The sequence below is a fragment of the Dermacentor albipictus genome, chromosome 3 (assembly GCF_038994185.2).
Source record: "Dermacentor albipictus isolate Rhodes 1998 colony chromosome 3, USDA_Dalb.pri_finalv2, whole genome shotgun sequence".
Classification (NCBI taxonomy): domain Eukaryota; kingdom Metazoa; phylum Arthropoda; class Arachnida; order Ixodida; family Ixodidae; genus Dermacentor; species Dermacentor albipictus.
The window spans coordinates 54,323,755-54,351,214 of NC_091823.1; the positions used below are offsets into that span (position 1 = coordinate 54,323,755).

General features: G+C 43.2%; 1 protein-coding gene across 1 annotated transcript; it reads left to right on the forward strand.

Moving 5' to 3' along the window:
• The first annotated feature begins 3,672 nt into the window (after nt 1-3,672).
• Nucleotides 3,673-27,204, forward strand: LOC139057396 (tetratricopeptide repeat protein 17). The gene is made up of 10 exons (XM_070535481.1): nt 3,673-4,042; nt 5,053-5,312; nt 8,673-8,781; nt 10,136-10,252; nt 16,407-16,516; nt 19,006-19,153; nt 19,410-19,549; nt 20,253-20,419; nt 24,440-24,694; nt 26,799-27,204. Exons 1-9 carry the CDS (start codon nt 3,689-3,691, stop codon nt 24,691-24,693), a joined length of 1,659 nt encoding a protein of 552 aa, XP_070391582.1. The 5' UTR covers nt 3,673-3,688; the 3' UTR covers nt 24,694; nt 26,799-27,204.
• Nucleotides 27,205-27,460: the final 256 nt, after the last annotated feature.

Genomic DNA, 27,460 nt, shown 5'->3' on the forward strand with positions numbered 1-27,460 from the left:
TCTAAGCCACGGCGAGCAGGCACCATATGCAATTAGGCCATGCACAGATACTTGTGTAATTAGCTTAGGACCACGTTTTTGTGGTTTTTATATGTTTTTATTACTTTCACTGTGCTAAGGCAGTCAATGTGTAGTAATATAGCTTTAAGAATGCTTGTGCCTATAATATGGGGAAAATAACTGTTAGTGCTTTGCTTGTAAGGATGCTTGTTTGCAGATTAACAGCCTCACATGCAATATAAGAAGGTCCCAGTGCTGCAAACAATACTCTTGCTTGTGATTTTGAGGTATCAGTGATGAACTCTGAGCATGTATACTTCTATTTCAGTTATAAGTATTGCAGTTGCATATATGCACACCTAGCACATGCTTGGAAGCTTAAGGAATGAGGTGTCGCACTCTTTGCATTGTTACTGTTAAGGTGGCAAATGCTTAGCATGGGTCATGAAACGATTTCCAAGGATCGATCTGTCCAAGATCTGGCAACAATGCTCTTAACATTGTTAGATATGGAGCTGTTTCCTGCGATTACTTCGAGTTCCCCAAACCACTTCGAAACGCAGCACAGCTAATTGAGGAATGCAGAAGCAGGAAAGCACCTTCCAGAGGAGCGGCCGAGCAAACAAGTTGAAGGCAACAAGTTCACGTGCCAACAAGTTCGTACGCCGCCGGGATTAGAAGGGGGGCTCGGACAATGGAGCATGAGCAGCCCTCCCCTTCTCCTCGTTAGAAGAAGTGCATTGCCAGTCTGCGAGGCAAGACCGCAGAGAGCCGCCAGGTGTGACACTGCGACACGGGCGCCTACCATTGGCTGAAAATGGCGTCATCTGAGCGGACTCTCCTATTGGTCAAACATGACGTGACTTGCAGTGCTCGAAGGGTTTATAAGAAGCCTTCCAGAGAGACCAGGACATTCCCCGATTCCCTGATTCTCCTCTCTCGAACTTCTTGCCGCGGGCCGCAGCGTCCGAGTTGCTGCCGGCCCGTAATGTCTGTACGACTGTTCATTGACGTCTCACCTCCTGTACATAATGTAGAATAAATACTCCCAAGTTGTGGTTTTCATCCCGAAGTCCGTCCCTCAACCCCTACAACATGCATTGTGAATGGCAGTCTGCATGTTGGCCATGTAGATAGCTCAGAGTATTTGACATGCCATATACTACAGTGTGGCAACAGTGTTCAGAATCTGAGTGAATGTTAGCATGAGGCTACTAAGTGGCGCACTTGACTGGGGATGCAGAGGTTGAGGGAGTAGAAGGGAGGTGGGGCGGGGCTTTGACAGCCACATACAGACATCTTGGGGAAGGAGGGATGTGTCCTTCGTGCCCCCCCCCCCTCTGTATATGCCACTGGCGTTGCTACAGGAGTTGAGCACTTGGGGCACATTTCTTAGTCAGCTTTAGGTGATCCCTAAGCCCAAGTGATGGATTGTCTAAGGGCTGCTCCAGGAAAAAATCTCTGAAGAGATATCTCCTGTGTCTGGGTAAGGTCACAGGCAAGGAGCAGACTTATCGGGGAAGTAAGGCACATATATACGTGTCCCACCAGAGGCAAGATTCCAGTGCGTGGTTGGGATCTATTGGGATTACAGTTAGGTTAGGTGGAGGAATACAGTTAGGTGTCACAAATGAGGCAGTTGATTGAGCCAATTGGACTGCCCAAATGGTTGAACTAATTCCATCTGTGCCCTTGTACTCAGTGCACCTCAATACTGAGATGTAAGGAAGTGTAGAGTCTGAATTTATTGACAGATTTGTAGCATTCTTAACTGTAACTTGTTTGAGCTGCTTCAATGCAGTAAGTGACTGAATCTTTTATCGTAAGTGATAGGGAGGGACTTGCACTATTATGATGTGGGGTGCTAGATGGACTAGATGGCATCATGAGAGGCTTTCAATGCAATTCAAGTAGTATGGTGAGCTGGGCGTTTCTGCCTTGTACGTGACGAAAAAATCAATAGCGGGGTGAGATGGGCTCACATAGTTTTGTTATGCTCAGCATATGTCACAGATGCTTATTTCAGGTAAGCCTCACGAGATTCCATAGCGCCATGTTGTGTAACAAGATTTTTTTATCTGGAAATATGTAGTTAGAAAGAACCTGATGGGCTCAGTGTATACCGATTGTCATTGATCGTCAACTTGCCCTCCCCAAAGCCGCATTGATACGGCTTACTTAGCTTTCTAGAAAGTGTAGGAGATGATGCGATCTATCAATTTGCATAGACAGCTACAGTAAGTATCACAGACCTGTTGCTGGCTGCCATAGATGGATCCTAATCTTGCTCCATGAGAAGAGGAATTACAATGGCTTTCTTTTTTATGCAGAACAAAGATGCCTGAAATGACAGATTTTGTTTTATAATTTAAAGAATCATTAGTGTTTCAGGATGCAAGTGAATTAATATCTTGTTTCTATAATTCCATCAAGTGCCAGGGGCAGACTTATTACAGAAATTTAAGGAGGCTTTAAGCTCAGAATGATAATAGCTATAATGTGGAGCATATTTGAAGTTTACTTGTTTTCGTTCAGCAATTTCACATAAAAGAATCTTAATAATACGCATCACTATAGGAAATAGGTCCGAAATGTGAAGCTCCCACCCTCCCCAGGTGCATTCTTTGCCTGACCTCGTAATGTGTTCCCTTAATTGATAATTGGCCAATGGCAAAGCATGGGTTTGCTTCTGTTTAAGGCTTCCAAACTCAACAAGCAACCACGACTGGGTCACCGTACCTTTCATTATACATTATCTTGAATACATATTCAAGGTCTTCGGGACCGGCCCAGTTTACTATTACTCTTTCAAGGATCCGCTCAACTTACTCGAGGATAAGCACGAGGACGCGGATAATCCCGGGAACGCAAGAAAAGAAAGCTTCTGTTTATAATCGAGCACAATTAATTGTGGCGGCCACATCGGTTTCTCCGCGATCCGAGTCAGTAATATTTGCGCAGCTATGATGACATTAAGACGCACGGCGCTGCAGGAAAAGGGGTGTCAAAACTGGTTCACTGGTTGCTTCGATCTCGAAAACGAATCGTAGTGACCGACTTTCGTGCTAGACAGCTAGCAAAGAACTCGTATGGGCCCGACCCTTTGAGGAAACGTTCGAGTGACAGTGCGAAGACTGCAGTTTCACGCATCTGTCACACTGTATATAAATCCATATTGCGGCGTTCGGAGATTGCTGTAAACACAGCGTGTGGCGACGTAAACGTAGGCATGTACGCTTGCAGCGCTTGTCGTCTGCTGCTCCAGAGAGGAAACGGGGGAGAAGCGTGCGTGTGCTTGTGGCCCCACCACATTCCTCGGGCTCTCGGGTGACGCACGAGACGCTCAAAAAAATTGCTTTCCATCTCTGCAGGCACCTGATAGATAGCAAAATATTTTTCTGCCTTGTAATATTGAACGCTGACTATTATTATAGCGAAACGCATGACAGTATAGTTGAAATAATTTTGCGTTGATGTCTTTAATCAAAATGTGTACATTAATGAACGCATAAGACAATTTTCTTTTATATCTTTGGAAGCTAAACGCATTGTTTAGTAAGATTTGATATATTTCAATTGTTTTTAGTTTAATATATTAAAGTGACGTCACTTCCGTGCGTTGCAGGAGTCGATTATGTGTGGAGTCGTCTGGGGAGCACCGCGTTACACGAGTCGCTGCCGTTTTGGTATGGCATTTCGCTTCTACCACGCGCGTGTCACCAGTTACCGCCTAAAATATAGATGCACCTGGTCATGTTGCCAATTCTTCTGGCAAGAGCAAGGAGTTTCATACTACTGTATTTATTTAGAAACTCTATGGGTTCAAGCAATGGTTCAAGGATGCGAACTAGTGACTAAAGTGAAACGGGAGGCGCCGTCGACATGGTCATCGTCATCGCTGCGGAAGAGGAGCATGGACGCAATGGGTCAACGCAGTTTTACTTTCGGAATCTGCATGCACGTTGTTCTTTCATTTCTTGCGTACTATTCAGAATGTTCCACGCACTGGGTGGTCACTGAAGATGGCAAGATACAGCCTCAGGTGGGGAGAAAATCTCTTCCGTGCGTTTTACCACAGCACCATCTGTGCCGCCTTGGTGCACATTGGTCGGGTCACATTCAGATGTTCCGGTCGTTAATCAAAACATGTCTTGCCTTACGTCGGTCGCATTGTTTTTTAAACGGCACAGTTTACTTAGCAGTAGGTTTATACATATGTGTGACAACACGGCCACTGCTCTATATTATATGTTGCGCTTCAGTATTGTCGACTGCGTTCTTGAGCTGCCGCCTACGCTCGATCGTGCCAGCGTTTTGCGTCTAAACGCTTGCTATTCTCTAATATTCGTAAATTTAAGTGCATCCTTGCGAGCTAAGGCAGTGTTACGTGTTGATGATTAGTGTTATGATCGATGTCACCGCTTGTTAATATATCCACACCTGTGTGCAGCTAGCGATTAAACCCCGCGTTGAGCAATATACCGGCGGACAACGCAAATGGCCCAGTTTGCGCTATGGTCTTGTAATCGCTGCTGTTTGCGACAATGGCGGTCATTATAGCATATGTCGCAATATTCTTTAGTAAGGCGTTCAAGGCCAGCGACATTGGATATGGCTCGCTCATCTTCGTGTAGAGAGCGCATTATTTGATTTTGTTTAAAGACGACCGTCTACGAACAAAGGCAAAAAACAAAATTACCAGATTTGTATACCGAATAAAAAAAAAGTATTGTATATTGGCCCTGTTCTTGTTTTTTTCGCTCTCTCTGTTTTCTTTTCTGGTATGAAATAAATTGTAATTGTTTGTTAGACTGTCTATATGCTTCTGGCAGAGAAAATTTCACGTGGCACAACAGTCTTATATTCTTAGGTGATCTGCTCTCTTGCCACAGCAACCATATGTAGGTAAACTTACATGATGATGCTTGATGTGCTAGGATATCTTCTTTTCTACCTTGGATTATAATTGCTGCATTACATGACCACATAACACACCATACACCTCTGTTTACCTTAGACTGCCACTGACCTCTGCCCCTTGGCTAAGCGCAGATCGACAGTGTATTCTCCCTGCGGCGGCCTTATGACCTTCTCGGCCTGCTGGCACAAGAGGAGCGCGCCGTGCAGGTAGAAGAGTTCAAGCAGCAACTGCTGCAGCGAAAGCAGGAGATCGACTGGTGTGAGGACCAGGCATCTGATGTTGAGCAGCGGCTGTACTCTACTGACAAGGACTGTCTGTTGGCTGGGCAACCCCTCACAGACTTCGACCTATATGTCAGCACAGTGGTACCCTTTGATCATAAGATACAGAGGTGTGTTCCAAGATGAAGGCTGTTTACTGTTTTGTCTATATTCCAGTTTTTCTTTTCAGCTTGGTTTCTTTCTGTTATTATTTTTTCTTCTCATTATAAATGCAGAAGTTGTGCAGTGAACATGATCTAAGGGCCCCTCTATAGTGAATCGCTCCAGCTCGATGAACTTCACTTTCAGTTAAACATGAATTTGCCAAGCGTGTGGAATAGCACAGCAACAAGAAAAAGAAAGTGGGGAAATGGCGCTGTCACCCATTATTTCATGGAAACAATGCAATATGTAAGGGGCTCCTGAAGGTGAAGCGAAAAATTGGAGGAAAACAAACAAAAATCCCTGCACTGTTCCTCATTCTTGACTATGTACCTAGCAACCCAAATAAGCTCTCTATGAAGTCGAGGGTCCCTAATTTGTTTGGTGCTTTAGAACAGATGGATTTGCTCAATTCGCATCAATAATAGTGGCCTTTGAGACTAAGTCGCATGCTTTGTGCCAGTGGTGCATTGGTTACCCCTGCTAGCTGAGAAGGGATGAGTATGTGGCTGCCAGTGCACAATGCTATTGGTAGTGGAAAGCATGCAGAGCAGGTTTGGGTGGGCTGCTGCAACTTTGATCAAGTCCAAAAAGGGCACTTCCACTGCATTTACATGCTCAAGAATAACTATTGCAGCTGTTCAGGGAACAAAAGACATGCTGTAACCATTAAAGTATTCAAGGTATGTTTAATTTATCATACATTGCTTCACATTATCTTGTATCGTGCATAGCAAGAACAAACCATCTGCAGCTGTTCTTGTGATATTCTGTATTAGTACAATGTTTTTGCTTAGTGCTAGCTAGCCTGTATTCATGAATTTTCTTCACAGATATTAAATTAACGTCTGCGAATTCCCAACTGATTTTCTTGTCCCATACCTCCCGCTGTTTACTTTATGTCGTCTGACAGCTTGCAGTGTTGCAGAAAATCTTTGATACACTCACAGAAGTCTAGTTACCTTATACTAACTGCTGTAATGACATTGTCTCATATGTGAATCATATATACTTTCGTGTGATCCCATTGTTATTTTATATGTTTTAAGTCCTCTTTGCTTCATTGTAATCCACAAGCACTTTGCAGTGCTTTTCAGGAAAGTATGACTGCCATGTAGCAGATGTATCATTTAGTAGATTTTTTGTGGATGTTAATCTTGTGTATGAAAAAAAAAATCTGAAACTGCTTTTCAGACTGACAATTTTGAAGGAAAAAAAAATATCACAGTTTCGTCGTAAGGGCAAAGCAATAAATGCGATAGCAACATGTTAGAATAATACATGAAGTCTAAGACTCGTAGCTGCAGTGACAGTATGACTTGAAGTAAACATGCAAGCTAAGTAAAAATGAGCTGTTGTGCTAAGGATCCTCCGTTTAAATCCGGTCATCAGACAATTCCATTTATGTTTATTAATTGAAGCCAACATCTTTGTTAGTGACTTTAACACCACTTTTTCGTATTGGGTATGTTTAAACCTCCTTCTTGGGCCAATCCCAGAGGTAATGCCCAGCTGCCAATAAAATGACATCATTTTCAGGTTTGAGCTCTGTTATTGTTTTGCACTTTTAATATTTAAGCCTGGGAAGATTTAAGATAAAAGGCATGCACTGTCAGTGTTTTGTTTCATGACATTTGTGGGCTGCCATACTCAATATTCTGAAGAATAATTTTGTCATGAAGTAATACCTGGTATGAGCAACTTGAGTGATAGAATGGTGTGACAATGCTACCCGCATGTTATATTGCATAGCGTGGCATATAGCATACATATACCTCAATATATATGGAACCTCATGGCGATGCTACGCAAATGGCAACGACAGTGGCAAAAATTCGCTTGGAGTGTCCATATAATTGCTATCAAAATAAAGACTAAAAAAATTGTTGTACTCCAAGGTAAACATGAGTCTACCTGTAAATGAGTAGAGTAATTTCTGCAGGGCTGCCTCTTCTTGACACAATCATTCAGTGAAGTTTTTGTTGCTTTATAGTCTTCTTCGTAATGATTGTTACACAATGGAGCACTGTGTAGCAACTTGTAAAACTGGCTTGTGCTATCATTTAGTGCTTACAAGCCTGGAAGCAATGGAACCTTTTGCAATATTTTATTTTGTTTCATTGTTTTCAACAATCGTTGAAAGAACTGCAGAAGTAAATATCAAGTCTAGCTGTAGTGATAGGTTAAGTGGTCCTAAAATATTCTGAGGTGTAATTCTGCTGTAGGCAATGACTTAATCACAAGAAAGTTTCTGTTGAAGACAGCATTTTGCTCAAGAAACTAGGTGAAGATATATTCTTTACATTTAATGCATAGTGAAAATTATATGCTGCATCAGCTGCCTCTGGAGGTCTTACTTAGCTGGACATGCTCACTTCAATAAGTGTGGGCACCTTACAGAGAGAGCACCGCACTTCCACAGACAGTTCCGACACAGCAGTGTGAAAGGGTTGTGTCCCTGAACTCTTGACCAGAAATATCCAGTGGTATTGGACTGCCTGTGTTTTCTATCACATTAAAATGCAAATATATTTTTATAATGAGTAGTTGACAGTATTGTATTGTTGTGCACAAAAGTAGCAGATGCCCCCCCCCCCCCCCTTTTTTGTTTCATTTTTGCATCAGCTAGCAAAGGCTTTGTGATTTCTGCTTGAGTATGTTCTGCAGGCAGATGACTGCACCTTTAACAACAAATAATGGTAACTGTTCCATCATGTGATGCTCAGTCAAGGCTTGAAATTACTAGGGTGCATGTTACTTGTGCATATGCATGTACCAGTTGCAAGATAGAGAGAGAGAGAATCAACTTTTGTGCTGAGCCCTTAGTGATGGTTGGTGCGTGCTGGCACCAGATGGGGTGGAACCTTCTTCTCAGGTCCCATATGTGTCCAGCAGTTCCTGGCCCCTAGCCGCCAGCGCGAGCTGGGTCGGTAGGTCGGGGCTGGACAACAAGGTCTCCCATCGCTCGGGGGGGTTGGGGCCGGGGAGGGTGGGGGGTAGGGAAAGTGGGGGGTTCTTGAGCTTAGTGCACTCGAAACATAAGGCATTCTTGAAAGCTCATTTCATATTTACCCAAGGGTGGGACAGATTCTTGTAATGTTATGTGTTTTATATGTTGTGTTAATTTCCTTGCTGATGAAAGTTGTGTTCTCAGTAAAAATAATGGTTTAGAAATTTTGTAGAACTTATCATTCCAGCTGTAAAGCTTTTGCCTTTGGTGCTCCTTTAATTACAAACATGCGACATTAAACAACAGATAATAACCTCTATAGCATAACACATTACCCGGGAACAAGCTAATATCAAGTTGCTTGTCTTATCTGCCACAGTCACTGGGAGAAAATAGACCAGCGGGCTGCCCGTGGTGACCTTCCAAAGCCCAACTGTTCTCGTGCTCTGGACTTGGACTTCAGCATGCATTCCTTTGAACATCTTACCGTAAGTAGCACAGTTAAACCTCAATATAACGAACTTCATATTACAAAATTCTCAATATAACGAGGTATTTAACTTTTCATAACCTCTTGTCCTTAGAACACCATGTAATTAAACCTCAACATAACAAAGTGTGTTTGTATGCAATTTTAATATAACAAAATTTTCTTCCACAGCGAACGAATGCCGAGACAATAAATGAAAACTTCCCTAGACGCAGATGTTCAAATGATTTCCATTCCAGATGTCCATTCAAGGTGCATGGTGGTGCTTATACTATGAATTACTCCATTCTTAAGTGAAAGCATTTAATCTATTGCCAACTAGTACTGTGTTTTCACACATATTATCACCATTAAGATCTCAAGAAGCTTCAGTGTAGAGTGGTTGGACAATTCACAAATTTTGCTTTGCAGTGCAACATCAAAACAATGCACTACTCTTCCCTGTGGTGAAACTGCGCCTTTTTTAACAGATAGCAGTGGAGAGAGCAGTGATATTAGAAGATCTTTTTCTATGGAGCCTAAGCAGTAATTGGAATGCAGTTGGAAGCTATTGTTGTCTCATGGCATGGATGATTTTTTTTCAGGGTTGTGATGAGGTGCCTGTTAAATTCGGAAGCATGTTGTATACACAAAGGTGTCGTATGCAGACATATAATACATATAGTAATTCAACATTAGTGGAGACATGCAGATGCTGCTTCTACCACCATATTTCCTTCATGTGATGGGTTGTAATAAAAACAAGAGTCAACTTTCTTTTTTTTTGCTAATACAAACTGTACTTGTGCAAACCTCAGTGTATGATGCGCATGTTGGCCTTGCACAGACAGCTTGATAGGCAGAATGTGATGCATGCATTCAAGCAGTAGTGAGAAGCCCTCATGTAATATCGCAATAATTTTCAACATTGAATGAATTAATTCTGGGGTTTTACATGCCAAAACCATGATTTCATTATGGGGCACACCACAGTGGGGGACTCGAGATTACTTTTGAGCACCAGGGGATCTTTTACATGCCCCCAGTTCATGGGATATGGGCGTTTGCATTTCTAGCATTGACTTGTTTCAATCTTTGAGATCACTGTAAGTTGACACTTGCCATGTTTCATGGCAAAGCCGGTGCAATGTAATCCATTCATCATATGGATATTAACTATGGATGCCGAGTATATGTATTATCTTGACTGTTCGTGCTTTGACAGTTTATACCATCATGTTATTGTGGGTATGCTAAAGATGGAAATCAGGCTTTCTACGCAAAACTGTCACAACAGAATTTTGAAAGAGTTGCTTTTGTGACTGATGTGACTGGACACAATATTTTGTGCCCATTTTGGCTGTGTTCACTAGGGTGTTCGAGAAAGAAAAAACCTGACCATGACACCAGAGGCTGGGCTGCATCGGGCTGTCTCGGCAATTGAAGGGACAGAGCAATTCGGCTACGAGGTGTATAAGGCCATGGCTAAGGTAAGACTACTACACCTCCATTCTCCAGCTCTTTGTGTATACTTGCAGAGAATCGAGAAAAAGGCCCTGATAATGAGGTACTCACTCACAGCTGTTTATTGTCAGAGGAAAATTCTAATATTTTCCTATTACAGATGCTTGTGGCTGTAATAGCAGAAAAACTACACCAATATATTAGAAAGTTTTAGCTCATCCGTAAACTTCTTACCGTTTATGGATTATTGAAGTCAAGGACAGCAGTGGTGATGATGATGATGTTTATTGGCATTTCTTTTGAAACAGAACGGAGACACATAGTCACCTATCCTGCTTGACTTATGCAGGTTTTACATTTATTGGCATCTAGCCTTTTGCCCATCTGGTCTCGATCATAACTTTCATATCTAAAATCTCTATCACTATAATGCACGATTACATGTGCTTGCATTGACTCCATTTGTGTTCTCATTGAAGAAAAATCACAAAAGGGCTTGCTTGATCGGTTATGTCACTATCGATGCTTTACACCTGCAGTTAAGTGGAATACAATAGATCACTGCAGTGATCTATTATAAAGATAAGATTATCAATTATCGATAAAGTTGCTGTTAGCTTTTTATGCTCTCTGGCTAAACTCAGTGTCACAAGGTGTCGCTATAGTAAAACGTTGTTAAGTTCAGATTTCATGGCACCAAACAAAATCTCAAAATTAATCGCATGTTGAATTATCGAGGGTATATTAAAAAACAATAAACAAATGCTTACTATGTCAACACCCTTTTCTTTACTGAATGAATGAGCAAATCCTGTTTCTATTTTGCACAAAAGCAGTGCAGAAGATGCAATGTGCCTTTTTTATATTCCTATGCGTCCCCCTGCCGCACGTGCTGGAAATGTTTTGGAAGGGTATAGGGCCTTTCGCCAGTTGATTTGTGTACCTGTGCCCACGTTGAGTGTGCATGGGTTGTACGTATCGTGGTTTGAGATTAATTAATAATGGTATCTCTATAGCAAGCCTGTCGTTCCTGGAAGCCATGTAGCACTCATTGACTACTGGTTCAGCAGGCTCGAGTGCACTATTGTGCTAACAGTACGACCGATAAAAGCATGCTGACTCAACGCCTCCTATTTTAGGATGCGTTGGCTTAGTTCCATCTGCTGGTGTGGCTGCCTTAGAGTTTGTTGTTGCTGATGTCTGCTCTTACACATCGATTTTTGTATTAATTTTACGCATTCATTCAATATTTCACATATTCAAGAAGTCTTTGAGCACAGCCTTCCATGTGCACATCGAGTTTGACATTTACAGCTACAGGTCATCGTTAGCTTCAGATATTGTGGTGACGGCGCATCGCTAATAGGAAATAATGTCAAAATGTAGCAAAACATACATATCTGCGCATATGAGCCACATTGTTCCACCCAGAGACGAGTCTATCTGAGCGGCTGAGCCACTTAAACAACGGCAACTGTAACCCCGACACATATATTGTGGGCTCTTATAAGTGATTCTCATTTTTTTCTTCTTTTTTTTTAACCTCATCATACTTATAGCTTGTGCGTGCCATAAAGTATCTTTAGAGAAAACTGTGCTCGGCAGAAGCATTCAGTTACAGGCCGTGTAGTTCTACCGCAAGAACACGGATGCCATCGCTGACACCGATGGCAACTGAGCAAGTTTATACTGCTGCACCGAATGCACTGTGTCTTGTTTCCTGTTTGACGGAGAGGTAAATGGTGCTTCTCTGTAACTAAGAAATGTGTCACCATAACAACACATACAGACCCACCCATCTACGTAGCGAATACGGTAGCCTTCGGGAATGGTAGCACAAGTACAAATGTTGGCACAATGCTGTGCCACCGCTTGCTGCTTATTGTGTGTGCACAGTGCGAAGTGAAGAGTAATTGATATCAAATTGCTATAGGCTCACAACTGAACTATAAGAGCAGTTTCCTTCGTCCTAGCTGGTTACCTTTATGTTCAGCTCCACCGGTGGCGGGTGCACGAACGCGACAGTGCCAGGCCTAACCCAACCTTCGCTAAACAAGATGAACATTGGCTTCAGAGAACTAAAACTTGTGCATTGCAACTTCGTATGCATGTTTCAACCCATCTTGAGTGCGATTAATTATACAAACTTTGTCCATAAAGTTTTGAGACTGATTTATTTTCTTCTCTAGAAATGATTCCGCAAAACAAATGTTGGTGCGTATGCATAGCGCCATCATTTCAGGCTAACCTGAGCTATTTATGTTAATTGCTGTGGCAGCCGCTAGGTGGCACTACATGTAGAAAAATATGTTGTCACTAGTTGTCTGCGCATGCTACTGTGAATGAATTTGGAGAGATGAACGTCCACCTCGAACAGCATGTAAACATAAAATTCTGTGTGAAGCTTTGCAAGACAGCCACACAGACATATGAGCTCCTTCATGACGCTTACGGCAATGGGACATTATTGTGGGAGTGGCACAAGAAGTTCGTTTTGGGGAGAACGTCAGTGGAAGACGACACAAGGCAGGGGTGCCCTGCAACCTCACGGAATGAAAACAATGTGGCTCAGATCAGGGAGATCGTACAGCAAGACTGCACCATTACAGTCCGCATGCTGTCGGATGCTCTTGGCATTAGTAAGATAACATGCCACCAAATTTTACGTGAGAACTTCGGGAAACGAAAGCTGAATGCCAGACTTGTGCCGCACTTCCTCGCACAGAACCAAAAGGACACGCTGGCTTCAGTGAACGCTGATTTGCTCTCCGAGAGAGAGAAGGATGCTGCATTCATCGACAGCATCATTGCTGAAGCCGAAACACGGTGTTTTTAATACGATCCTCAAACAAAGAGGCAGAGCGCCGAATGGCGGTCCACAAGCTCTCCGGCGTCGAGTAAGGTGAGGCGACAGAAGACCAAAACAAAGACGATGCTGGTAGTTTTTTTTTTTTATGCCAGAGGTGTCATACGCCACGAGTTCATCCTACAAGGGCAGACACTGAATCAGGAGTTTTATATCCGCATGCTCCAACACATGCGTGATGCACTGCGACGCCGTCGCCCTGACTTATGGGCATCTGGACAATGGCTCCATGATAACACAAGGCCGCACACTGCTCTCAGCATGACAAAATTTCTCGCCAAGCACAGCATTACTGTACTTCCCCATCCGCCATACTCGCCTGACCTCTCCCCATGTGATTTTTTCTTGTTTCCACGTGTGAAGAGAGCCCTAAAAGGTTGCTGGATGGGGAGCATGGAGGCCATTCAAGATGCCACGACAAAGGAGCTGACAGCCCTGCCAAAAGAAGCGTTTTCAAACTGTTTTCACGACTCCAAGAAGCATTGGAAGTTGTGTATAGACTGCAAGGGTGACTATTTCGAAGGGGTGCTGCACAAATGATTTCAATGTTAAACGCATTTTTTTTAATGGACTCGAGTCTCGGAACTTTACGGACAAAGGTTGTATATACAAGCGAAGGCATTACGGCTATCGCATTGTTGGTTTGATGGTAATTCGCGTGGTGTTCAGTCGAGCAATCGTGGTTGGCATGATGACTTTGTCTGCGCCATCGATAACAAAGCCCCTTGCGCTATCACAACTCATGCCCGTCGGTTGCGTCATTGTGGGTCTATTATAATAAAATTGTTTCAGCGACACACTGTGCTGAAATAGTAGGCCAAGTGTTGGCGTCAGCATCTTGTTGGTCTCGTATTGACCTAGTGTTACCGCGCCCTAAACGAGTACGTGAAGCCCGGCACATGCTGCCACGACCAGCAAGAGAGTACCGATGCTGCAAGAGGACTTCGTCAGCAACATGATGTTTTTGAAGTGTCACCCAAGTGCAATGCTTTGTCGGTAAAGTTGCTAGCCATCAATGCAAGGCAGCAACTACATGGTTCACAGTGCAGTCTGGACCAAGCCCTGGGGGCCCTGACTGCTTTCTGTTTTAAAGTGGAGTTGCAGTCTTGCGCTACACACGTTTTCGGCACTGCACCGACGTTGAGCTATATACCAGTGCAGTTACAAAGGGGTACTTTGCACAAGTGTTTGCTGCAGTGCGCTTCTGTGCACTTTTTTAAAAAATTTCTGTCTCTTCTTCGGTCTACTTTCCCCCGGTATCTGGCCATGTGGCTGCTTGTGCATCCCTTCCAAAACGTTTCATGGTTAATCCGCTAGGCCAGGGCAGCATGCATGTGCCGTCGCTCTGTGAAAAAGGCGGATTGTCGTCATCTCGTGACTGATTGACTCTCTCAGTGGGAAAGGCCTTGCGACTTCTTTGCAGTGTGACCGCGGCACACGCCTTCATCTGAGACACTTCTTTCACTATTGCGTGCATATCCCAATTATTTTTTCACCAGTGGGCTGTTCACCAACAAACTGTCCGCCTATCGAGATTTAGCCACTGCTCTGTATTCTCACCCGCTTTTCACCGAGTCAAAATGAAATTACTGTTTGCTGCAACCGCTGTGGACGAAACCACGGCTGCAATTGACGTGTTCATAGACGGCAACCTTGCGGTTCTGAAGGCACCTGGCTGATGCATGCACCGACTCAAGACGAAGCTACTGTTAGCCACAACCGCTGCAGACTAAACCATGGTCGCTATCGATGCAATCATGAATGGTGACTACGCAATTATGAAGGCACGCTGATGACGTGGTGTTGTGCGGGGTGGTCAATGCTAGAATAAAGGCTTTAAAGGCACAAATAGACAGGATGCATTCCAGCGTTGCTGTCATTCGGGTACGATTTCTGCTGATAACTATGGCTATGCAGACTTTGTGCTAGAGCTGTTCTTGCTCTGTGTCGCACATATGCGGCATTCGCCGAGCTCTTAGAGTTGTCCGAATTAACCTATGTGCGGACAAATAGGTCTGATTTAACGAGATCTTGATTGCATGATTGCATTGAATTATCTGATTTTCCAAATTAACAAGAGTTGAATTAACGAGGTTTTACTGACTAGCATTGTTGCTTCAGTACATCTCTTTGATAACCCGTCACTCTGCATACATTTACGGACAGGCTAAAACTCTATCAACATGAAGCATATTCATGCAGGCAGGGCTAAGTTATTCAGTATGGTAGGTATTTCCTGAAGGTGTTGGAAAGACTGGTTTCTATCATTTTATTGCTGTTTGTGTATTGTGCAACTTTCAGGGCCAATACAGAATGTACCCAACTCAGCCAGCAGGTGGTGTCGTGGGGTGGCACCACTATGATACAAGGCCTATATGCTTCAAGGATGGATTATGTTGCTATAATGTCGATGATAACAATTACTAACAGGCTCCAAGAAGGAATGCTTTTGCTATAATGCACATGGTTACAGTGCCAACATACTTACATTATAGTTGGTCTACTCCGTAATATGCATTTTTCCAAGAGTTGCATTAAAGATACTGTGCGACTTTCAGGGCCAATACAGAATGTACCCAACTCAGCCAGCAGGTGGTGTCGTGGGGTGGCACTACTATGATACAAGGCCTATATGCTTCAAGGATTGATTATGTTGTTATAATGTCGATGATAACAATTACTAACAGGCTCCAAGAAGCAATGCTTTTGCTATAATGCACATGGTTGCAGTGCCAGCATACTTACATTATAGTTGGTCTACCCAGTAATATGCATTTTTCCAAGAGTTGCATTAAAGATATTGAAAATGCCGGCTAATAGCATAAACTTCCTGACTGTTGTAATTTGGGTGGGTCATGATTCTAGATGCAGCAGCATATACATTCAAATTTAGATTACAAGGAAACTCGATATAGCGAAATCTGTAATACAACGAACATTTTTAATTTCCCAATATTTGTTCCACTGGACACCACATATATTTTTCTCCATCATTTGGCAAGTTAGTATTGTTCACCTATTTCAAGGACTTGATCTTCCAACATCTGTGGACTTTTCCCCCTGCACAAAAACGAACCATACAGGCAAAAGATATGAGAGAATTCTCCATATCAAGCTCACTCCATTGGTGGGACAGAAAGATTGGGCTTCATTTTCTCTGCTAATAATGAACCTTTATTTTGCTTAAGAGGTACAAGTGTTTAGAGAATGCTCGAGAACTCTTAAGTGTTTGTTTATCTACATTGTCATTGAAAATGTTGAACATGTATGTGTGTGACCATGAACACATTCCCTTTTTTTTTTTTTTGGCCTAGAACAACACGTCCTGGGTGATCTTCAACTTAGCGGCTTACTATTGGAGGGAGCAGGGTGATGCTGCCAGTGCCATTGAGTGTGTACGCAGGGCACTCCACTTTTCTCCCAGGTGGGTCACTTGCATCCGGACTTTCACCTGTGAGCTGAGAGTGTAGTCATGTGTGACAGTGTGTGAAGGAAACAATTGTCATCCATCCATCTGTAGTGGAATGCTACAAATGGAGTCAGCTGGTCGCACCATGAAGTTAAATTCCTGGTAGGAGTGTGCTGAATTGGGCTGGTTGGTTCATGAGGAAGGGGTTTCAAGAAAACGTGCAAATGGCAGGACGAAAGCAGAGATGACGTACACAGCACTGACAGACAACCTGGTTGACATTAAATGGTGGGCACTGTAAAGTCGTAGTTAACTATTTCTTTTTATCTTTGTGGTACTATGTCAGCTGCTCAAACTGGTATAAATTTCTCTTCCTATCTCTCTTTTTCAACTCCCTCTGCATCACACTGCTATAGCCAGGCTTGTGGCATGCCTTTCTTTTGCACAAAAGTCTCTTGGCATTGCAAGGTTTTACAGAACTGCTTTGTTATAAATCTTGCGCCTAATGTGATTTGTGCCTGAATGCTGTTTAAATGAAAATGGAGCTTCTCCGGTTAAGAGTTGAAGGCCAACTGCAATGAAATTTCACTTTGGCTAAATTTCTTACAAATGAATATAGTACACTGAAATCTCTATGTAAAGAACTTCAGTATAACGAGATTCTTGATATGCTGAAGTATTTGACTTTTTATGGTATCTTCTTGTCCACAGAACACCATGTACTTTGAACCTCAATATAACTAATACCCATGCAATACGGGCACAAAATATGACATTCGTTTGTTAATGCCTTAACTCCCTAATGACATTTTTTTCGCCAGAGCTGCCACACGTCTAAGTTTAGTGACATTTGATGGGGTGGTGTCGAAGACAGCATCTTCTGAAGTGAGCAATTTTAAGGTACTACTACATAAAAAAATATACCTTTACAAGTTTACTTTGCACTTTCATGAACAGTGAATCATAAAAGCAAGCATACTGTAATGCTGTGAGCTTGAGTTTGTTTTTGTCTTTTACAACGCTGCAACCGACCATAGCAACATTCCAAGTTGAATCCGAAGCCCAAAACCAAAATGGCACTTGGTTTGTTGAAGCGGTTCCAATGCTGACCTGAGGAATTTCACCAAGTACAACTCCTTGCAGCAGCATTGTAGTTGAAAGTTATGTACAAATTATTTTTTGCATGGTAGGGACTGTTTCAAATACTTCAGTTATACTACAGTGTGCAAGCTATGAAGTCGAGGGTGTGCATTTCTCAGTCAAATGACTTCTGGTGAATGCATTAAATAACAAATGACATTAAGGCAAATGGCATTAAAATTTAAGGCATTAGCAAGTTAATGTCATTTTCTGTGCCTGTGTGGCACTGGTATAAGTGTGGTTATGCAGTCAAACCCACTTATAACGATGCCGGTTTGAACTATATCGGATATAACAACCAGCACCCGGTGCACCGTCAACTTTTGTATGTGTTCTATGGTGAACTAAACCACTTACTTCAAAGCTCTCATGCTGCACTATGGGTTATAACAATTAAATCTGACTACCAGATGTGTGCACCGAAAAAAAAAAAAACTTAAAATTGTCTATGAAAAAAAATTGCCAGCCCCATTTTGACACCCCCCACGCCTCCTTGCACGACATGCCTACATTACATTGTGTCAAAAAAAAAAAACGCAAACCTTTTTGTCGCACTCACCTTTTTGCCGATGTCGGTGTCTTTTGCTTTTTGGTATCAAAAACGTGTATGCGACCTCATTGTATCTGCTCATATCTCAAACATTGAATTTTGCATGAACGCTGCTATATGTCTGCACTGTCAGGAACTAGGCTTTTTAAACGGTTCAAAGTTTTGTTGCAGATGCCTCTTAACAGCGAGGGAGTCAAAATTGTGCTAGGCAGGAATTGCCATTGAGAAAGTCAAGGTCGGGCATTGTGAAACAGACTGGTATTTGTCACTTGGTTGCTTGATCATTTCTTATTTTTTAACTTTAATTAGGTTGAATGAGAGAGTGAACTAGGCAGGAGACAATGCAGTGTGTGTTGATGATACTGAATACCTGACTACGCTAGCCAGCTAATTATGCAATTCATTCTATGTGGTTCTTTCTCTTGCTGTTCTTTATGCTAATCCTGTGTGACAGATGGCATAGATACTACACGGTCTTGCACATTGCATGCAGTGGACAACAAGCTATGGGGCCATATCAGCCAATCAGGATAGAGAGCCACCTGTTTGTCTTAGAGAAAAGAGACGGCTTGCTCATTGTGTTCTGCTACTCTTTCCATGATGCTTTCACTCAACCGGTGTTGCACACAAGGGGATTAGTGCTGTACAGTGGACAAGCCTTTCTTCCGCTTTTTACTCGTAGTCAACTGATCCACTACATAACTTTGCTGTGTGTCTTGGTGTTGGTGAGGTGGAACACAGGGCCGGTGCTTCACAGCTGTTGTTAGCCAAGGATGTCTGCGATGCAAAGATGTTTCAAACATGTACAATGCAGGGAGCACAAGGATGTGGCCTTGATCAGCTTGGGAAATGTCCTGCACCGGGCCCACCTGTCTGAAGAAGCTGCTATTGTGGTTCACGCTGCCGTGGACACGGCTCCCGACAATGCCATTTGCCACTTCACACTTGGCAATATCTATGCTGTGAGTGAGCCGTGTTTATGTCTCACTTAGGCATTGTGCTATTATATGCACATAAAATGGAAATGGGAAACGTTAAAGTAGAACAACTCTAACGAGTTGCAACTCATGAGTGCATGGCATTTAACTGCTGCTGCATGTGTGTGCAAAGTTCTGCTCGTAGATTTAATTTCTTTGCCTCTGGGAATCTACAAAGTGCTGTGTGTGTCTCTGTATTACTATACTTATATCTGTGATCTTGTCCTCCATTCGGTTGCAGGTCTTGGCAGACTACAACAAGAGCATTGTCTGCTTCGAGAACACCCTCAAAGTGCAGCCTGACTTCCAAAATGCTCGTCAGCGTCTCCATGCTGTTCACTGCCACAGCAAGCTGGAGGGTGCTTTGGAAGCTCAGCACACGTAAGAAGTGTATACTGCCTCGGCATTCCTCATTTTCCGTCTCCAGTGCCTGAAGACGTTTCCCTGCTGGCACCATAAAAAGAACCTGTCTGCACCTCCCCCCAAATTAAGAGTTCTGAAGTTCTAGATATATTAGTTCTTACTGTGGCTGCTTTGCATATTGTTGCTACAGTATATATATGTAGAGACTGACAATGGTCTCCTCCTGGCCACTGTCAGTTGCATTTAGCTCCTCGAAGAGGCAGAACATGTGTCGATTGAGCTCCTGAAGAATGATTTGCAATGTGGGGAATTCGGTTTAAATCATGGATCTGGGACGTCAAAGAGGTGCGATGTAATGCCAATGCATTTCTCTCTCATTTACCACTCAATTTAAACTGAAATAATTTTTCCCCTTTCATTTAGGATGCTGTCATTGACGCATCAGTGTGCTTGGAGCCAGAGGGCTTCTGCATGGCCAGAGGGCTTCTATTTTCTGGATTTCGCTTATTTCAAAACTTTGCATATCGTGAAATTTCCCCTGGTTTTTACAGCTTTGAGTCAATAGCAGTTTACTACTTGAATAGTGAAATTGAATTAGCCCCTAGCTAAAGCTTCCTCTTGAAAGAAAGAAAGCAGATAGTGCGGGCTCCTGCTGTGTTTGTTGCATATACTGTTAGTATGCCAGTATTCAGTCTCCCCATCACTGCCTTCCTCGTTCCAGGTCTCTGCAACGCACTCTCGGTCAGCTGCGGGAGTATCAGGAACAGCGGGAGCGTTGGCTCTACCAGAATGCCAAACTGCTGAGCGAGCAGGCACCACCTGAGATGCGCTTGGAGCAGCACCTTGAGTATGAGGAGCACAAGATCCGGCAGAGCCTCGATGGAAAAGGTAACTGAGTCCTGTTTGCTTGTGAGTAAAGAGTAGGTTTTGCACCGCATGATTCCATGCTTACGTGTCTTGAGCGTCACTTTAACTGCTGCAATTCTTGCTATAGTGCTCTGCTTATCAATCTCGCAAGTTCTTAGCTTCAGTGCACTGTGAAATTGAAAATTTCAATGAATTTCTTACTGCTTATGTGGATTTCAAGTTTCTCTCTGTCTCTCTGTTTTTTGTTTGTTAGTTTGTTTGTTTGGGTACAGAACTAGCCTTTACGAAATTAGTGTTTAAGTCGGTGAGATAAAACACTGTGCTGAAATAGGCAGTGATAACATTGAATTAAATTTTTTTAATAAGCCAGCTAGTAGGTTTCTTTTGCTATATTAGCGTGGATATGAGTAGCTGAAGCTTCTTTGTGGTCACGCGGTATGCCACAAAGGTATTCACACAGAACCTGACCAAATGTTGGTTGTTGCCAAATGGCCTACACCAAAGAATAATTGTTACATAGAATAATTTCTGGGGCTTTGTCCACATTACTACTGTTCCATGTCTGACTTGCCCATTAGAACCCCTGCAACATTTAAAAAATTTGTCATTTTCTTGGCACACAGAGAGACTTGGTGCTTTTTGATAGCTACAGATGTGTCTGCTGATTCTGTGACCTTAGACATGCACAATGGTGCCTGCTGGAGAAGGGTGGGGGAAAATAAATATCTCCTAAGCACACACCTGCCATCACCCCCTCCCCATGGTAACTCCTTGCACACCTCATCATAGCCAAATGCAGGGGGATTGGGGTAAATTTGACACTTGTTGGTGAAAAACGAAAAGAGACCATGACTCCAGCAAAACAATTTTTTGTGCACATGGAAAAGGGGCATAAAAGTCAAAAGATGAGAAAGCGAAACCACTCAAAGAAGCCACCCTCAGCATCCAGAACTACCTTGAGGTGGCTCCAGAATCCGACACCAGAGGCCTTCACAGTGTCCTGAGGAAGAGCAGCAATAGCGGCCTGAATCTTGTCGCTCAGTTGGGTCTTGGCATTACTGGAAGCACGGTTGTTCACATGCTCAACCACACCCAGCATAATAATCCATAAGATTTTAATCAGGGGAGGTAGGGGGCCGAATGTTGGGACCAGTGAAATCATGAAAATTCTTGGACAGCCATATATAAGCTTTCCCAGCAGCATGGCTGAGGGCAGAGTCTTGCTGCCACACGTAGGGTCATTCAGCAGCCACCCTTTCCACCCAAGGCTTCACAACAGTGTTCAGCAGCTCTGCATACCTATTCGAATAGAGCCTGAATTCCAGTGCAAAGACTTGTGGAGGCATCACATCACCCTCACTGGCGACAGACACATCAGAACACCATCACACTTTAAGGAAATTTTGTTGTCCTGACCCGCAGAACATCCAATGAATTGAAAGCGGGCCATGTGTTGTTTTGGGGGTTGTTTAGTTGGTCTTGGAAAAAGTTTTTTAAATCAGAGAAGAACAAAATTGTCTCTGGTTCAACAGGATGTTTCACTTTGTTGAGGATGCTTTTTGCATTAATCAGGCAGTTGCTTTGAGCCTTTTCTGTGAGCAGTTGGCCTTTCTGCCCTTTGTAGGACTGATTGCAGAGGTCCTAATTACAGCCAGCTTCATGGTGAACAGTGTAACTCCCATTTCTCATGCTAGAGCCCAGATTCCATACTGTGGGCCTTCTTTCACCATTTCCTGGAGTTGAAGGATGAATTCTCGCGGGCGGCTGACTGTGTTCTTTCCTGCTAGCCACATCTTCATAGCCTCCATTGCAACGCTGCATTTCGCATTGTACAGCTTTTATGGGGTTCAAGGTGTATTGAACAGCTGTCTTGATAACAGAATTTGTTTGCCTGAACCAAATCATCATGAGGCAGGTCACTCTTTTTCAATATTCTGGTGGCTTCCACACATCCATTGTAGTTGTGTTTGTTGTGATGAATTTACCCTGACACAAGAGATAACAAATATATGTAAATTAAGAAAATATATATATTGACAATGCATATTTATGTCTAATTATACCAACTGTTAAATTTTCCTTGAACAGCTGGTATAAAAGCTACATACAGTGTAGACCACTTATAACCTAAGTCGCAGGAGTTGTCAAAATCCACGCTATAAGCGGTACCACATTATAACCAAAGCATGCTTTTTTTGGCTTTTGCCTATGCCAAATGGACCACCTACCTTTCAGACACAACTTATTACATATTTCACTCACACACACATACAACACAATTGCAGCACAGCACAGAAACCAAGTTCTCCTGACAAGTACGGCATCAGCGGAAGAACACTGTAATTTTCGTCTGGAGATTTTTTTTAACAGCGCTTTGAACAATTTTGTCCTCTACAAGGCTTAAGCACTGAAGCGCTTTCTCACTCAAACTGTTCTTCGCGCAGTACATCTTCACTTTGCTGAGGTATTCCAAAGCGTCTTTGCACAGAACATCTGGGTCTGGCGTTGGGTCGAGATCGTTGCCCGACTCGTCTTCGGTTGCAAGCTCCATGCTTATCGCGCACTGCTGCAACGATTGGATCATCCGTGCTCGCTTCTTCACAGGCAGGAAGCTTCAACTCACTGGCATCGACATATTCTTGGAAGGTGTCTGTAGCGGAAACAAACTTGCTTTCAACGAGGCCGGACCACACGTCGTTTATGCTGACCGCCTCATCGGCATCAAGAGCCTCTGCATTGCACACGAAGCCTGCTTTGTTGAAGCAATTGCTTATTGTAGTGGCTTTTACCTGCCACCACAAAGTGGCAACCATATCAATCGCGCCCCTTAAGTTCACTTTAAGAGGCTGCTGCTGCTGCCCACTCAGCAAAACTCTTTTGCTGATGCGTTTTTTATAAAGTGCCTTTACGGTTGCGATGACACCCTGATCGAGTGGCTGACATTTTGCAGTTGTGTTGGCAGGTAGAAACTTTAACTTGACTCCAGTCAACTTTGGCTTGATGTTGTGGGCTGTGTAATTGTCGAGAATGAGCCCGACCTGTCGCATCTCTGCCACCATGTCTTGCGTCATCCACGCCTTTTTGTTGGATTTGTATGTCACTGGCAGGCACTCGCGCCTTTTAAAGCAAAGTGGCCTCTCTGATTTTCCAATGTCGAACAGGCGGTGCTTGTCGCTTCCATCCATGTTAGCACAGAACAACACAGTTATGAGCTCTTTTGAGGCCTTGCGGCCAGAGCAGGCTTCGCCTCTCAGCACAAGAGTGTGGTTGGGCAGAAGGTTATAAAATATGCCAACTTCGTCCGCATTGTATATGTCTCTGTCTGTATACGTGGACAGCACGGTTTTCAAATTTAAGCAAAGCAAGACTTTGATGCACTTGTCTTTGACATCACCGCTTTCACTGTACATCACTTTGCAGCTGATGCTACGTTGAACCTTGAATCGCTGGATCCATCCATTAAGTGGGTTGAAATCGTCTTGGCACACCCTGATTGGATGTTGCTATGGTGACGAAAACACTCGCCCTCCTTCCTCTAAAGTCTCCTGCCCTTCTCTCTCTTGTTTTGCTTTTCACCGCTGGTCTTCTTCGCTTTTGCGCGCCCAGCAACCGTGCGGCCATGCTCAACGCCTCCGAGAAAAGGCCGTGCTCCATGCGCTGATTTCATGGTCGCGCGCTTGAAAGAACTGCGCTATAACCGGTATTCTGCTTCGCACGCCTACGCAATGAACGGTCCGCCTGTACATTGAGTTCTATGGGAGATATATCGGTGGTCAAAAAACCCACGCTTTAACCAATCCCGTGCTAAAAGCAGTTACATTATAAGTGGTCTGCACTGTATTAGCTAGCTGCAAAGCCATTAAACCTCCCTAGCAGCCGCCTGCACAGTGTGCCCCCCCCACCACACATACACACATGCTCCCCCTGGCTATGCTCTTGGTCTGAAGAAACACCAGGTTCACTCAGCCTGTAAGTTCTTTGTAAAAAATACCATTCCATATGAAACTGTTTTGCTCATGCATATTCTTGTGCTGTGCGCAGGGCACGACTGCTTCCAGTTTGAGCAGAATGGCCACATGGTGCTGAGCTGCAACATGCGTCGGGACCCTTACCAGCTGAACAGCTTGCTGGACCTGAGCCTCAATGTGCAGTTCGTGCAGGCCGTGGAGTCGCGTGTCAGCCAGCTGAGCCAGAAGACTGGTGCTCGTGGGGGTGGCAGCCGCTCCTCGTCGACCTCCTCTCCCAGCCAACCTCCCCCTCCTGTGCAGTCCGAGGAGGAATGCCAGAATGTCTGAGGTTTGTGTCTCAGACACTGTTGAAATTTTGACTGCTGGAATTGCAAGTCATAAGTGAAAAGTGAGTGCACGTGGTCGACATTCAGTGAAACACAATGACTGGGTGACTTGACTGGTTTATCTATAGGTATAGCATGAACAAATGGAAGACATAGGGTGAGAGCACACTGACGAAGCACAGACTCTCAACTGAAATTTTAAAGACCAACTGCAGTGCAATTTCACTTTGGTGAAATTTAATATAAATTAGTAGTATATAACAATGAATCAATCTTGACAATGCTGCAGGGCTGATAATTGTATATCGTTTTCTTGTTAGAAGTCTTTAAACAGCACCTAAGCAAGACAATGCATGCGCCTGGTGGTTGTTGCTATGACGCAAGTCCCGGCATACCGCCTCCGTCATTTCTCAGCGCATCGTGGGCGGGCACATATGCCGCCTTATCCCAGAATCCATACCAAGTAGCTCCACATTCTAGGTCGTGTGCCACTTCTAGGGAGCAGTAATGGCGGAACTTTTTTTTCAGTTTTCGAAAGTGGTTATCTTTATGAGCTTTTCGTGATGCTTCCGCTCACATTTCAAATGTCAAATTTTGCACGGAGGCTCTTCTATGTAAACACTATATTAAATTAGGCTTTTTACGTAGTCGCACTTTACATTTGGTCGTTGACCATTTTAAGATGAGAAATCATTTCTGCGATTTTGCACTTTTAAACTGTGATCCAATTTGAGGCATGCCATAGTGGGGGACTCTGTATTAATTTTAACCACCCGGGGCTGTTTAATGTGCCTTCAATACAGTGTATGCGAGGATTTTTGGATTTTGCCCAATCGAAATATACCCACAGCAGCCGGGAATTGAACCCTAGACCTTGTGCTTAGCAGCGCAATGCCAGAACCACTAAGCAACCATGGCAGGGACAAAAAAATTAAGTTGGCTTGCCAAAAAATCTTGAATATCTTTGTTGGCTTCTATCCATGCCCTCCAAATATATATTTGTGAAAATTTTTGTTCCTTTCTCGTGTTACCTTTTCTTTTTCTGTAAATTCTCTGCAGGCAGCTTTCATTGTGCCATATTGAGTTCAGTTTTCTTGCATCGCACGACTACACATCCCCACAGCTGTGCTGTGTGTCTTCGGTTTAGAAAAAGAAAACCTGTCCTGGGGTTCTGCATTTAGCAGTTCACGTCTGCATGATAGATGTAGAAACATGCTATTGCTCAGAGGGCTTCATTATAGTCATTGCACCATGTTCATGTTTTCTTGTGAACATGTTTTCATGAACGATACACACCTTCTTGTCAATTTCTCGTTTCTTACCATGGCTGGAAAATGAGAAAAGTGTTATTGTGTGAGCCTTGGTAACATGGTGTAGCAGGCTTTTCCTCTTTTAGACTTTGCTCTTTTAGAGGAAGGGGAACCATCCTCCATCTTATGGGCTTTCACATAACTGATTTGCCAGAGTCAGTGTTCCTTGGCTTAGAGTTGGACAAATAATTTAGTCTGGCTCTGCTATCTACTGGCCTCATGGTTATCTCAGATGTTAAAGTATTGGTAAAGCGTTGGGCCCGGGTTTGATTACTGGACCAGGAATTTTTCTTGAACTGTAACACTTAGTATATGAGAAATCCAAATTGTTGTTGTTGTTTTTTTGTAGCTATGTAACATGCTTTGTCATCTCAAAGAATTTTCACTGTGCAGCTTGCTGCAGTAATAATGTTTTCCACTTCAAGAGCAAATTTGCACTTTTATCAGTACTGAAACCGTGCATACCCATATGCAACACCATGTCCACATCTCTTGGCATGAAGTAACCCCATCGCTCTAAAGTTTCCTTCTAAATTATTTTACAGACAGTGTATGGTTATGCCATTTATGGTAAAGGCACCAAACAGATAGGCTGAGCCCTACACATCCGAAAAAATAAAAAGCAGGTGTGATTGTAATACAATGTAATACAAGATGTACTCGTCTAAAGCATTTTTATACTTAAACTTGCAAAGACGTGCTCAGCTTATACAAAACACAAAAGGAATCCAGTGTTCAGATGATGGTTAGTAGTGGCAGCTTTAATTGTTATCTTCTGTTTTGTGTCTCGTTGCAGGTGAAGCCAGAAGACAACCAAGTCGCTGAACAAATATTTAAAAGACGAAATGCCTGCCATGTGTTCACTTCACGCACACTACTGCAGAAGATAGAAGTCTAGTCTCAACATTGGCAAATTAATTAATGCATAATGCATTGCACAGGGTGGTCCCTGTTATACAGCTATCAAGCAATGCTTGCAGCTTTTCTAGCACAAGTTGTGCAAGGCCTAGAAAAGAATGGTCAGCAGGAGCAACTTTCTGCGGCATTGCTGTTTGAGTGCCATTAATGTTCACGCATACTATTGCAGAAGTGTCTGCAATTATCCACTAATTGCTGTTGTCATCACTTGAAGTCCTCATATAACTGATGTACATACATTGTTCTCCCCAATAAAAAGAACGCACAGTTTTAAGCCACTGCAATACGATGTATGTCTGTTTATTGGACATGTTACACAAAGGCTGGCTGTTTGTTATGGTCGTCACTTTCTTGAATGTGTGCACTCCGTGCAAATGTAGTTACATGCGTGGTGTCTATCCTAAATATTAAAGCATACTAAAGAAATATTCTTTATGGAAGTTTTGTGGAGATCATGATGCTGATCATCAGAAGCAACTGTGCAGAAGAGTAAATATAGGTTGTAGCACATTTGGCATGCACTCGCAAGTATGAATGGCA

Bases quoted from the DNA above. Each gene is read 5' to 3' on its own strand.
- LOC139057396 (XM_070535481.1), top strand. From the start codon at position 3,689: ATGGCATTTCGCTTCTACCACGCGCGTGTCACCAGTTACCGCCTAAAA. The intron at 5,313-8,672 runs GTGTGTTCCAAG...TATCTGCCACAG, and splicing joins TTTGATCATAAGATACAGAG to TCACTGGGAGAAAATAGACC. The intron at 20,420-24,439 runs GTAACTGAGTCC...TGCTGTGCGCAG, and splicing joins GCAGAGCCTCGATGGAAAAG to GGCACGACTGCTTCCAGTTT.